Raw genomic sequence first — 14,333 nt, 5'->3', positions numbered from 1 at the left:
GTTACAAAACACTTTAAAGCTAGAATATACATTATTGTGTATATTCCTCTCTATGCAAGTTCATAATATATTGTTATTTTACTCTTATTAATATTACTAAAGTACTCAGAGGCCCCAATTGAGATCAGACCCCAATTGTGCTGTGCACTATCTGAACGCAGATGTAACGCTTCTGCCAGGTTGTACTGGCAGCAACAAGGGCCAGATTCAGTATCTAGGGGTTCCACTTAACATTACAAAACAGAATGGGCTTTTGAGCCCACACCCAGAAATCTTGGAAAACTAAACACCACTCCTGGGTGCGTGTAAGAGGCAATACTTATTTATAGATTCATAGATATTTAGGTCAGAAGGGACCATTATGATCATCTAGTCTGACCTCCTGCACAATGCAGGCCACAGAATTTCACCCACCACTCCTTCAAAAAACCTCACACCTATATCTGTGCTATTGAAGTCCTCAATCGTAGTTTAAAGACTTCAAGGAGCAGAGAATCCTCCAGCATGTGACCCATGCCCCATGCTACAGAGGAAGGCGAAAAACCTCCAGGGCCTCTTCCAATCTGCCCTGGAGGAAAATTCCTTCCCGACCCCAAATAGGGGCGATCAGCTAAACCCTGAGCATATGGGCAAGATTCATCAGCCAGATACTACAGAAAATTCTTTCCTGGGTAGCTCGGATCCCACCCCATCTAATATCCCATCACAGGCCATTGGGCCTATTTACCATGAATATTTAATTACTTCCACACTCACAAACTCTGAGTCTGTGACTAACAAAAGAAAACTTTTATGAAAACACCACAACAGTGATTCAAAAGGATGCAAACCATAAGTAAACACCCACCTCATGGTATCTTGGGCAGTAGCACTTTGCCTCAGTTCCCCACCTTGTGGTGTGACAGTCCAGTGGATGAATGTCCCTTGAACACACCGCTCCCCTTCCCTCTGCTGCACCCAACTTGCAGCTGATTGTCCAAAGTCAAGCAAAGTCCCAGAATACAGGGGTCCATTCAGGTGGGTTCACCTCCCACCCCTTTAGAGGGAAATGCGGGGTCAAACAATGCCGCTGCTGCAGCTGTCCACCACTGTCATTTGTGCCACTGCTTGCCACTGGCACCTTCGCTACTGCTCATTACTGTCTCTGTCACCACTTGCTGCTCTGCTCACTGCCACAACTCTGTCTCTCACTGCAATGCGAGGTTGTGAGGTTCTATCACTTAGCCCAGTTCTTAGTGATTTCACTGGGTAGTGGGAGTACGCTCTGCCGCATCCTCTGCATTGACTTTCATCACACCATTGTCTCCATACCAAGTCTAAGATTCATCCGCTCGATGTGTTCATCAGTGATTACTGCTCTAGCGATTACTGAGCAGAAACAAGGACTCTCAACTGAGTGTGAACATCTGTCTTAAACACTGGAGGGGAAGGGTCAAATGGTATATAGGACTCTTTAAACAGAGGCCACATCAATAGGTTGGAACCCCTGTCTCCATCTCCTCAGACTTCCATGTGGTGTTGGCATTGCTACCCCACACTCAGCAAGTTAGGTTAAAGTTAGGGTGACTTTAAGGACAGTTCTGCTGCCTTTTAGTCATACAATAAGAACATTACTCCTGTGTCCAAGACTAAAGTGAATTTTAACCCAAAATAGCTAAACTTGATTATTTGGGCAAAGCAGGTCTGTCTGCTGATCACCTCGGCAAAATAGGTGTGTCTATGCAAATACAATCTGCTTCTGTGGTCTTTTTGCCCATTTCGTCAATAGAGAGCAGGGGAGGGCTCACTCAGACCCTACTTACACCGACAGAGAGACAGTCCCAGCCTCAAACGGCCTACAGTTGAAAAGACACAAACAAACAAAAAGTTGGGGATGAGGTCGTAACTAGAGCCCTGTAAAATTCTTTTTTGTAATTGTTCTGTTTTTCGAGAATTCCGTTTTACTGTGGGAGGCTCTGGGGAGAGGGATTGGCCCTGGTGGTTGGGGTGAGTTGGGCAACCTGGGGCACAGGGTCACAGCACCACTCACCCAAATTTGGTCATCCTCCCCTCCATCATAATTAGGGCCTAGCTCAGCTAAACCTGAGCGGGCGCTGCAACCTCATGTACCAGGTTGCAACTCCCAGAGTGGGGAGCCAGGCCAGACCCTCAGGACAGGAGCTGCAGAAGGTGTTGTCATGGTGCAATTTTTTCATTTTTATAGGTTGCTTTTTGTTTTATTTTATATTATTTTGCATTTGCAAAAAACACACTGCTGTAGTCATAATATACAACCAAACCAAGATGGGGATTAATTGACAGAGTTTACTTTGTTACATGTATTGTTGTTTGGGGTTTTTTGCTTTGGTTTTTAGTTTGTAGTGTTTAAAATTACATTCTTATACCTATGTTTAGGCACCTACATACATAACCTTATTCTCAAGAGCCATGAAAGAGCTCAGTCTATTTAGCATAACAAAGAAAAGGTTAAGGCATGACTTGATTATGGTTTATAGGTATTTACATGAGGAACAAATATAATAATGGGCTCTTCAATCTAGCAGAAAAAAGTACAACACAATCCAATGGCTGGAAGTTGAAGTGACAAAAATGAATTTTTACTGCTTTATTCCTGTTAGCTTTTCAGAGTTAATACGGCTATAGGTGAGGGGGCTGGTGTATGTTACTACTTTTGTGTCATCAACACAATTGTTTACTAAATTACAATTAAAGAAGCAATCATTTAATTACAGGACCAATCATTTACACCTATGCAATCCCATAAAAAGCAATAAGATTACAGCAATATCACTGAGCATAATTTGGCTTCCAGAATTTTTGTTACTGCTTCCATTAAGGAAGGAACCCAACTTGATTTAGATGTCCTGGATTGAATTTGCATGCCAGCAGGTAGAAAACAACATTTTTATTTGTAAAGTGAGCGTATTATATGTCCTAATGATTGAGAAACAATAAACATGGAACCTCACTACCATCTTTTGTCGCCTTTCTGAACAGAACTGCTGGTTTTGTTGTTGTTTTTTTAAAATCTGCAGTACTGTAGAAATTTAAAAAAATAATAATAAATGATGAAAAGTAAATTCATGCTTTTAATATCTTTCGTTCATTAATCTAAGACTTGCTCAGTGACACAGAAGGGGGATATTTTTAAAATACCCTACTTTTAAACTGACAGTATCCCTGTAATTTTTTTAATGATTGTTTAGGTGCACTTATCCAAAAACTGACTGAACAAGTTGAAAAGACTCTTTCTAGCCATGGAAATAAGAATAAGCCAGCTGGAGGAATTAATGTCACACAGGCATTTATTAAAAAAGAAGATGCACAAGAACTGAAGGTATTACATTATTTGTTAATTAAATTTATCTATACCAAGACACGCTTCAGTTATTATTATTGTTATTTTTGCTACTGTTTGTATTCCATGTTAGGAAAAGTAAGATTAATCTGATGCAGTAAAAATTTCATCCCCGATGCGCTTGCAGAGTTTTACCTAAGTTGGGTCTCTTTCTTTACTTGTTTTTCCACAAAGTCACATTTGGTTTTAGAAATGAGAGTTTGGAAAGACCTGTTTGATTACGTCATAGGCTAAAGTATTTTTGTTTCTAGAACTTTGTCAGGTACAGAGGTGTCAAACCCATTCTCTGAAGAGGACTGAATTCCTTTTCTAATTATTATCTATATGTTGGTATAGATATTTAGAACTACATGCCATGCTCAAACTCCAGTAGATCTCTCACTGATATCAGTGTGCTGTCTCTGCAGTTTGTCCAAGCTCCAGATCATTATCAGTGCTGCTCTTTGCCCTTCAGGCTTTCATCAATTCCAAGTCTTCACAGTCATGCTTTGTAGTGGAATGAAAGCTCTGATACACAATGGTCTTTATCCGAAAAATTGGTTAGTGAGATCCCAAGTTACTCTAAGGAAAAAATCAGCAGTAGATATTGGAACGTCACTTATTTCAAGCTTGGGATTTGTGATCAACTTGGAGAAGACACCAAGACAATAGTTTTGGCAGCTCAAATCACAGTGTTTTCTAAGCTTTGGCAAGGGAGATTTACCCTCTCTGCTCCCCTAGTGGCTGCACTTGCAGGGAGTTCTCTGGGGCAGTTGCTCCCTGGCAGAGGGCTGGTTCTTCTTCCTCCCTTCCCCTTCAAGAGAGGAGAGTCTGGCTGGAACAGGGGTCAGCCTCTCAGACAGCCCTTGATAGTGCTTTACGGACTCAGTTTTTGAAGTCTGTTGCCGCTTTGCAGGGTTTACCTCCTACCCCTCTTCCTTGGGTGTGCTGCTTGGCTGTCAGCTGAGGCAGCTCTGGAAGTGGCGTGTTCTGTGGCTGTCTCCTCCTTGACTGGCCTGCCTCTGTTACTACCAGTCTCTGCGTGGAGCAGCCTATTTTGTGGTCACTGCCCTTTCCTATTGTAAGCTTCCCCTTTTAAGCCCCTTCTCCTCCTTCAGGAGGAACAAGCTGTGCAGCTGGGTTTCATTAGTGTAGCACAGGCCCAGGGGAGCTCATGAGCCTCCTCCTGGTTAGTGGGTGGGCATGTCCCTTCACAGAGATACATATGCAGGGGATCATGTTATTCATCATTAAACTAGTGCCATGGAGCTTAGTAACACTTCCTTCCTAGCTCAGTGGAGTCTGAAAGGAGGAAGTTTGATCCAACATTTTCTTTGGACACTGTATCACTCCTCCCTGAAATGAATGGGAATTCCATTTCCTGAAGTGGTTACTGTTAATGAACTCTTGTTCCACATGTTTTCCTTCTGGCTTTAATTGCAGTTATTATGTAACAACAGTACAATCAGAATCAGCTTAAGAGACCTTGACCAAGTGGGAGGGATCATATATGAGGGATCATGTATGCACTCTTTCTGTCTTGATGCGAGCAGACAGCATGGCATATCAATAAACTCTGGGGAGCTGAGGGGTCATCAGAATTCAGGCTATGGGCAGGATCCCATATCCAAGCTTTGTGGGTATCTCACTTAGTGGGGAAGCAAGTAGGAGAGTGGTCATTAAAAATTATTGTTTTATCAGATATGTCAAGTTGAAGAGCAATGCTCAGTAGCATGAGTTTTGCAACAGATTCAGAGATGGCAGCTTGGGCATTGAAAGCATTTTTCATCCAGAGTCTGTGGACTTCGTTCCCATTCACTGACCTTGCTAAGCCAAAGACCACATCAATCCAGGCCTTCTTGTCACAGTTCCTGAGGTAATTGCACCTCTGACTCCTTTGTGACCTTTTAAGGATACCCACACTTCCCCCTGAGTCATGAATTGCTTCTGTTTCCTGAAAGAACATAACTCTTTCACGCCCAGTTGCTAACAATACAAAGGGAAAGGGAAAACTGAGTAACACCTTTTCATAAAAATAAATCAGAAGTTTCCCAGTCCTCCAAACTTCTGTCCTGCCTAGAGCTTCTTTATAGTGCCCCACAAAAACTCATCCTGAAAATCTGGTTCTTGAAAAGGTCTCTGTAGCTCACCTAAACTTAACAGCTGGGGTAATCCAAATTCTTTTCGCTTACTGAAAGTCAGTAATGTGAAGGTAAGTTCTTCTTTGAGTGCTTGCACATATCAATTCCAGTGTAGGTGTGTGTGCATCCCAAGCACAGTTGCCAGAATTTTTTCTCTTTGTGGTATCTGTTGGGTCAACTGTAGCACCCTCTGATGTCGTGCATTCATAGCGTTGGTATAAAGGGCCCTGCTGACCCCACTCCCCTTCAGTTCCTTCTTGCCGCCCATGATGGTTGTTGGAACCCTCATTGCCGAGGCAATCCTCCTCTTAGTGGTTTTCATCTCAGTTTTTAGTGTAAATAGTTGTTGTTGTTTTTAGCAATTAGTGTAGTGTTAGTAGTTTCTAGATAGTTTGGGCTTCTCTGCTCTTAGATAGCAGGGTTGTCCACTATCCCAGTGCTGAGTCTTGCCTTGATCACAGAGTTCAAGCCTTGCGCTTTGTGCAGTAAGTCTGTGCCTTTGAGTGACCCACACTCGAGCTGTCTCAAGTGCTAAGGGGAAGCTCATAGGAAAGACCGCTGCCAAATTTGCAAGGAGTTTAAGCCCCAGATTCAGAACAACCAAGCTGTTCGACTGAAGGTCCTCCTCATGGAGGCGGCCCTAAAACCAGGCTTGGAGCTGCGCTGGGACTCAGCACCGAGTACTTCGGCCTCAGTGCAGAGTATTCTCCATCAATCCTGGTCTCCTGGCACCAATCATCTTCCTTGGTGCGCAAGAAGAAACACTACAAGCACCAGAAGATGAGCAGATTTAGGATGCTGAAGGACTAGGGAGAAAGCGAGACCCCATGGCGGGCCACTCTTCATCCTCGGAGCCTCACCATCAGGTACCCACACCCAAACCACTGCAGCACTCTGTGACACTTACTCTGGGTCAGCGCACCAGCCAGTTTATGGTGCCATTGACTCCCGAAGCCTTCACTGCGACAAGGGACCTTCTAACCCTGCCAGTACCAGACTCACCAGAGAGTCAGGACCCAACACCACTGGTGCCCCCAGTTGTAAAGGAATCACCACCAGCTCCTCACCTGGTACCGTGACAGCTTTCCAAGGGAAAACCCTCACTGCATGATCTCCTGCGGCAACCCTCTCCAGCACTGAGTGGCACGGAACCGCCCTGGTCTCTGCAGTGCAGCTCATAATCACTGGACTTCGAAGAGGGATCGTATTCCCCCCATAGACGCAGCCAACCTAGCTGCTCCCCAGGCCATTCTTACCCCACTTTAGCACTGAGTTCTTCAGTACCACTGGGCGCCCGGCCATCATATCCATGGGGTCTGCCTACCATGCAGTGGCTCTTCTGGAACCCGTGAGGAGGAACATGCCAATTCCTTCCCATTGTTCCTCGACATGCCCAATGCAGTTGGCCCCCAAACACTTCAGGTCATCCAACCACTTGTTTTGATGAGACACTTGAGATTGAAATCACAATCCCCTACGTTTTGGATGCGGCTTACCTCCTTGTTCTCCAACTGCCTTTCCTATTTCCTGGGTGCCTCGAACAGGGGGTTAAACTGGATCCAAAACATAGGGGATTGCAATGTCACCAGTTGAGACCACACCTGTCATTCATTCCAAAAGTGGCCTCACAATTCCATTGCAATCAAGCTATTTTTCTACCCATGTTCTACCCTAAGCCACGTGTGAATCGAGAAGAACAGCGTCTCCATTCATTGGATGTTCAGCATGCTCTGTCTTTTTACATACAAAGAACCAAACTGTTCTGCAGATCCACTCAGCTATTCATAGCAATCGCAGAAAGAATGAAAGATCTCCCCATTTCTGCACAGAAACTCTGGTCGTGAATTACCTCATGTATCAGAGCATGTTATGAGCTCCTGCATATTATGCCCCCAGCTAACCTAATGGCACATTCTACAAGGTCTAAAGCCTCCTCTGTCGCTTTTTTGGCACAAGTTCCAATTCAGGAGATCTTCAGGATGGCAACTTGGTTGTCAGTTCACGTGTTCAAGACATACTACCCCATTATGCAACAGGCCAGAGACGATGCTGGCTTCAGCCAAGCTGTGTTACAGTCAGCATGTCTTTAATCTCCGAACCCACCTCCAGCGCAGCTGCTTGTGAGTTACCTACATTGCAATGGACATGGGCAAGTACTCAAAGAAGAAAAAACTGCTACTAACCTTTCTGTAACTGTTGTTCTTTGAGATGTGTTGCACATGACCATTCCAAAACCCTCCCTCCATCCCCTCTCTCAGAGATGGTCGGCAAGAAGAAATTGAAGAGGAGCAGGGTCGGCATTGCTCTTTATACCAACGCGATGATCACACGATGCCGGGGGCACTAAAGCTGACCCAACAGATACCACGAAGGGAAAAAATGCCAGCAACTGTGCTCGGCGCATGCACACACCTATATTGGAGTGGACGTGTGCAACACATCTCAAAGAACAACAGTTACAGAAAGGTTAGTAACCGTTTTTTCTACCATTCCTGGAGGATGTTCTCCAAATGGTACTTCTCAAAAGTGTATGAGGCTAGGTCTTTCTGACATCTCAGATCCTAAAATTAATTGGGTAGATTGGGCGGAAAATGAATTGGCTTAGAGTATCCCTAAAGGGCAGACTTCAGCATTCTGAGCCATTCAGGAGAAAATTGAGTCTCAGTCTATAGGTTCCCATTCCTTTATTGTGTAGATTCTTCATGGTGATATGGAAATGGATGGTCTAGACCAAGAATAGACTTCCCTCCTAATATTTAAAATTGATACTGTGGCAACTTTACCTCTTCATTCCAAACCCTTATGCTTAGTTCCCTTATTATGAGTGACCATCAAGATGGTCTTTTATTCAATTGTCTCTGCCTGTAGGTTGGAGAATTTGCAGTCTGTCATCTATTCCCCTTCACTACCATCTGTCTGGATGAGGTAATGTTGAAGAAAGTGCCCAATGTTATTTCCAAAGTGTGTTTCCAGTTTAATAGGGCTAGTCCTGCAAGGGCCCAATATATTAGAGCATAAAATTGTCACAGCTGGGGTACTGAAAAGCTAAATTAGGGTATATTTAAAGATTTTTAAGTCCTTGTACAGAGCCCTGTACCATTAGACGTAGTCCTAGGGGAGTTTGGCTTTAGAAGCAAAGGGATGTAGAAAAATAATTCCTGTAACAAATATTTAAAACACTCTAGAGCTTTTAGAAATTAGTTTTTCTGTAACATATTTGGCATATACTGAACACCTGTTGGTGAAATGTGGCGTAAAGGTTTTAGTGGCACAAGTTTACAATGAGCTGCCTGACTTACACAGGGCTTTGTCACTTTTGTAGTTGTTCCAGACTCTTTATATATTCCATACTCCTGTGTGGTTATGTGTGTTCATGCATGTGTGTCTTTCTCTGTCTAGCTGTATATGTATGAATACACATGATGTATTGCATGATTTAAATTTTGGCTGCGGTTTTCAAAGGAGGCTGTGAGAGTTAGGCACCCAGGGGCTTACTGAAATGGGAGAGGAGGGATAGCTCAGTGGTTTGAGCATTGGCCAGCTAAACCCAGGGTTGTGAGTTCAATCCTTGAGGGGGCCATTTAGGGATCTGGGGCAAAAATTGGGGATTGGTCCTGCTTTGAGCAGGGGGTTGGACTAAATGACCTCCTGAGGTCCCTTCCAACCCTGAGATTCTATGATTCTGAAAATCCTACCTTTATCAACATAAGTTTGGGGTGGCTGCACTAATGAATGGTGTAGTTCATCCCAAATGAGTACTGGTAGGCCTTTATACTACACCACACTATTATGTATTCTGTACGTATCATTTTGCAGAAACTGTTTTAGAAATGTTTTACAGTTAAAATGATCCTATTTTACATCTCCTTTTGCCTGTAGCCAGACTTCCTGAATACCATGAATGTAACTGTATGGGGTTTAAAGGAACGAATATTTGAGGAAAATCTACTCAGCCAGTTTTGAATTTGTCTGAATACACCTTTCCCATTATTACCACACCATTTTCACACACACTGAAATTTGGTATGTTAATACAGCACAGTGAGCAGATCTGTCACACTGAAAACTATTGGCTTGAAAGTAACGAAGTTATGAATGTTAAAAGTTGCTTGGCTGACATGTTACAAAAAATGGCACTACATCAGACTTTGCATTTCGAGAGAGGTGCACTGCATGTGGGTTTTTTCTTACTGTACGCATCTTTTATTGTTGGCTAATAGCTTCTAACTCTTGCTTCTTAACAAAATGGGCACTGGCCTAACTATGCCACTGAATTCATTTTCTGGGGGGGGACATTCAGAGTCCCTCATGGGATTGGTGCTATGTGAGAAATCACCTCTCTCCCCCACAGCTGTGCCCTCCAATGACAGCTACATTTCACTAGAACCACAAGACTGTTGATAAATAGGGGAATATCTGTGAGCACAAGAGACAGAATTTTTTTTAGGAGCTAGTCTTAGACTGTGTAACTCCCTAGCCAAAGAGATAAGAATGATCACGAACCTTACTGCATCCAGAATGAAGTACAGTCTCATCTTTTTGACTTGGCTTTTTCTCAGTAAGTTCCTCTTATAGAAATATAGGACTGGAAAAGATCTTGAGAAGTCATGAACCCCAGCCCACTGCACTGAAGCAGGACCAAGTAAACCTGCACCATAACTTACAGGTGTTTGTCCAACCTGTTCGTAAAAACCTCCAATGATGGGGACTCCACAACCTCCATTGGAAACCTATTCCAGAGCTTAACTACCCTTGTAGTTTGAAATTTTTGCTACTCTCTAACCTAAATTTCCCTTGCTGCAGATAAAGCCCATTACTTCTTTTCTTACCTTCAGTGGTCACAGAGAAGAATTGATCACAGTCCTCTTTATAACAGATCTTAACATATTTGAAAACTGTTATCAAGTCTCCCTCTCAGTCTTCTTTTCTCAAGACTAAACATTTCCAATTTTTTAAACTTTTCCTCATAGGTCAGAGTTGCTAAACCTTTTATCATTTTTTTTGCTCTCATCCGGACTCTCTCCAGTTTGTCCACATCTTTCCTAAAGTACGGTGCCCAGAATTGGACACATCAGTGCCGAGTAGAGAGGGACTTTTATCTCCCATGTCTTACATACAGCACTCCTGTTAATACACCCCAGAATGATATTAGCAAGCGCATCATATTGAGGACTCATTCAGTTTGTGGTGCACTGTAACCCCCGATCCTTTCCAGCTATACTGCCACCTAGCAAGTTATTCCCCATTTTCTAGTTATGCATTTGATTTTTCCTTCCCAAGTGAAGTACTTTGCACTTGTCTTTATTGAATTTCACCTTGCTGAATTCAGACCAGTTGTCCAATTTGTCAAGGTTATTTTGAATTCTAGTTCTGTTCTCCAAAATGCTTGCAGCCCCTCCCAGCTTGGTGTCGTCTGCATTATTGATTCCATTATTCAAGTAATTAATGAAAATATTGAATAGTTCCGGACCCAGGACTGACCTCTGCGGGACCCCACTAGATACAACCTCCCAATTTCACAGCAAACTATTGATAACTAGTCTTTGAATACGGTCTTTCAGCCAGTTGTGCACCCACCATATAGTAATTTCATCTAAACCACATTTCCCTTGTTTGCTTATGAGAATGTCATGTGGGACTGCAATGAAAGCCTTACGAAAATTAAGATATATCACATCTACTGCTTCCCAACTATCCACTAGACAAGTAACCCTGTCAAAGAAGGAAATTAGATTGGTTTGGCATAATTTGTTCTTGACAAATCCATGCTAGCTATTCCTTATTATCCTATTGTGCTCGAGGTGCTTAGAAATCGATAGTTTAATAATTTGTTCCAGTAGCTTTCCAGGTATCAAAGTTAGGCTGATGGGTGAGTAATTCCCCAGGTCCTCTGTGTTCCCCTTTTTAAAGATAGATACTATGTTTGCCCTTCTCCAGTCAAGTGGGACCTTACCCATCTTCCAGGAGTTCTCAAAGATAATCACTAATGGTTCCGAGATTGCTTCAGCTACTTCCTTAATTTCTTAAATTCCTTACAGTTCATCCTAGGGTATGAATTTATCAGGCTCTGCTGACTTAATACAGCTATTTACTCCTCCTCATAACACAAGAACTAGGGGTCACCAAAGGAATTTAATAGGCAGCAGGTTTAAAACAAAAGGAAGTATTTCTTCACACAATTCACAGTCAACCTTTGGAACTCTTTGCCAGAGGATGTTGTGAAGGTCAAGACAATAACAGGGTTCAAAAAAGAACCAGATAAATTCATGGTGGATAGGTCCATCAATGGCTGTTAGCCAGGATGGGCAGGGATGGTGTCTCTACCCTCTGTTTGCCAGAAGCTGGGAATGGGTGACAGGGAATGGATCACTTGATGATTACCTGTTCCATTCATTACCTCTGGGTCACCTGTCATTGGACATTAGACAGGATACTGGGCTAGCTGGACATTTGGTGTGACCCAGTATGTCCGTTCTTATGTTCTTAAGTTAACTTATCTCAATACTCTTTAACGTGTTCTTTCCCTATTTTGACTTATTGTTAATATTAATTATGTTGAGTATCTGATCACCATTAACCTTTTTAGTGAAGCAAAATAGGCATTAAACATCTCATCCTTCTTGATTTCATTAGTTATTAGCTCTTCTTCCCTGATAAATAGCGGACGTACATTTTCCTTAGACTTTCTGTTGCTCCAAATGTATTATAGAACCTCTTCTTATTGCCTTTTATGTCTCTTGCTAGGTTAACTCATTTGGTCCCTTAACCTTTCTGATTTTGTCCGTATTTCCACTTTTCATAGGATTTCTTTTTGATTTTCAAGTCACTAAAGAGCTCCTCATGGAGCCATATTGCCCCCTTACTATTCTTCCTATATTTCCTTCGCAATGGGATAGTTTGCAGTTGTGCCTTTAATATTATCTCCTTGAGAAACTGCCAGCTCTCCTCAACTCCTTTTTCCCTTCGATTTTCTTCCTGTGGGATCTTACCTACCAGTTTTCTGGGTTTGTTAGTCTGCTTTTTTTAAATCATTCTCCTTATTCTGCTGCTCTCACTTTTTTTTTCCTTTTCTTACAGTCATTAAATCTATCATATCATGATCACTTTCACCCACATTGCTTTCCACCTTCAGATTTACAACCAATTCCTCCCTATTTGTCAAGCCCAGCATTCTAATAAATAACCCCGAACTGTTACCTGCTAGGAAGGAAGGGAGAAATTGATATTGTGTGTGTTTTTAATTCTTAGGGAGGGAAGATACTACAAAGATAGGCATCGTGCCAAAATTTAGATATAGAGAAGTCCTGTGACTATTTAACCCAGTTATCTTTAATTCTTCCCTCCCTTTTTTTTCTCAACACTCTTTTCCACCCTACTTCCCTTTAAATAAAGGAATTTAAATGTTAAAAAGCCCTTAACACATTGTTAAGGTTGCATAATTGAAAAACAAGAAGTCAAGAAGAGCAAATAAGTTTCTGCAGGAATCTAAACTCTGCCAAGTTGCATGTATAGCATATAATATGTTCATTTGTTTTTCTTAAGTAATATAATCTAATATTGAAATTAATATGCTATTTATTAATAATGAAGTATTTATATTATGGTAGTGCCTAGGAATCCCAGTCAAGGATCAGGGTCCCATTATGTTAGGTCTGGTATACCATAAAACACACTTGATGTGCATTGTTGTCAAGCTAACATTGTAGTGTGATCTTTGCATTAGGTCCTCAGCTGGTGTAAATCAATGTAGCTTCATATAATGGAACTGTGCTGATTTCCACTAGTTTAGCATTTGGCCCTTTAACTTTTGCAGTTCTTTTCACTTTTTATTATTTTTAATTGTGCAGCTCTAACAGTGAAGTAACATAACTTTCTGCATTCAGAATATTCATAGGTTAAAAGTGTGTGTGTGTGTGTGTGTAGGCTTAAAAAGAAAGGAAACATAAAAGTAAGGTGCTATGACACAGACTATACAGCACTTGATGCATGTGCACTAGGGGACCTTTTAGAAGGGTTTCACTTCCACACAGTGGTTACCCTTCCCTTTGTATTTATGACAGTCCCCCTTCCTAATCTGCTCCTAAATCTGCATAAGTAGATTTATGAACAATTCTACCTTTAGAAGAACTCCAGAGAATAAAAAATAAAAATAAAAAACCCTTCCTTCACAAAAAAAAACCCTCATGTTTTTTCTTTTCCTGTTAGTTCACAGAAGTTGATGATGATGACTGGGATATATCATCTGTAGAAGAAGAAAATTGCTTATTAGCAAAAGATGAGAGAGGGCAGAAGGGAACTGCAGTTCAAAAGAATAATGAATCAAATACTGCATCAATGGTACATGCCTGGGGTGTTCCTAAGGCAAATATTCCTAAAGAGGAAGGTAACATACTCAAACATTTACAGTATTTGAGGGGAAAATTGGATTTAAGTACCTGATATAGTTAAAGAAAAACTTGTGTAGTATGAAAATGTTTTAGTCACAATATCTAATTACAATGGAATGTAAATAACTTTTAAAAAAACTATTTTGTCATAAGTATATATAAAATATACAAAATTGACTCTTAAGATTCCAAGACTCTGAGCACCTTCAGGCTGCTGTCATCTTCTTTTAAAATAACCTGTCTGGAAAAAAAAAGTCTCCTTCCCCTCCCAAATGTGGAATTTCCCCCCTAAAGTACCTGGTTTGAGAATAATATTAAATCTTTGACCTCTGGCAGTTTAAGATTTATATCTTGTGACTCAGGCTGAAAAGGGAGCTTTATACCACTGGAAAGGAGAGATTCTTATATTTCCTGTGGGGGATACAAACAATTGCTTCTCGCCCTGTAAAGTTCCAAGATGTTGGACTT

General features: G+C 41.7%; 1 protein-coding gene across 4 annotated transcripts in view; it reads left to right on the top strand.

The window, feature by feature from the left end:
• DZIP1 (DAZ interacting zinc finger protein 1) overlaps positions 1-14,333 on the top strand; it is an 83,141-nt gene that overhangs the window by 67,324 nt on the left and 1,484 nt on the right. For all 4 annotated transcript variants that reach the window (XM_037895879.2, XM_037895867.2, XM_043534669.1 and 1 more), the window contains 2 exons: positions 3,207-3,337; positions 13,684-13,861. In XM_037895879.2, the coding sequence (XP_037751807.1) occupies positions 3,207-3,337; positions 13,684-13,861 (309 nt within the window). The remainder of the gene's footprint in view (positions 1-3,206; positions 3,338-13,683; positions 13,862-14,333) is intronic.

This window comes from Chelonia mydas, chromosome 1 (assembly GCF_015237465.2).
Source record: "Chelonia mydas isolate rCheMyd1 chromosome 1, rCheMyd1.pri.v2, whole genome shotgun sequence".
Taxonomy (NCBI): Eukaryota; Metazoa; Chordata; order Testudines; family Cheloniidae; genus Chelonia; species Chelonia mydas.
Note: the sequence above shows the minus strand (reverse complement) of the source record. Positions and strands in the feature narration are given on the sequence as shown.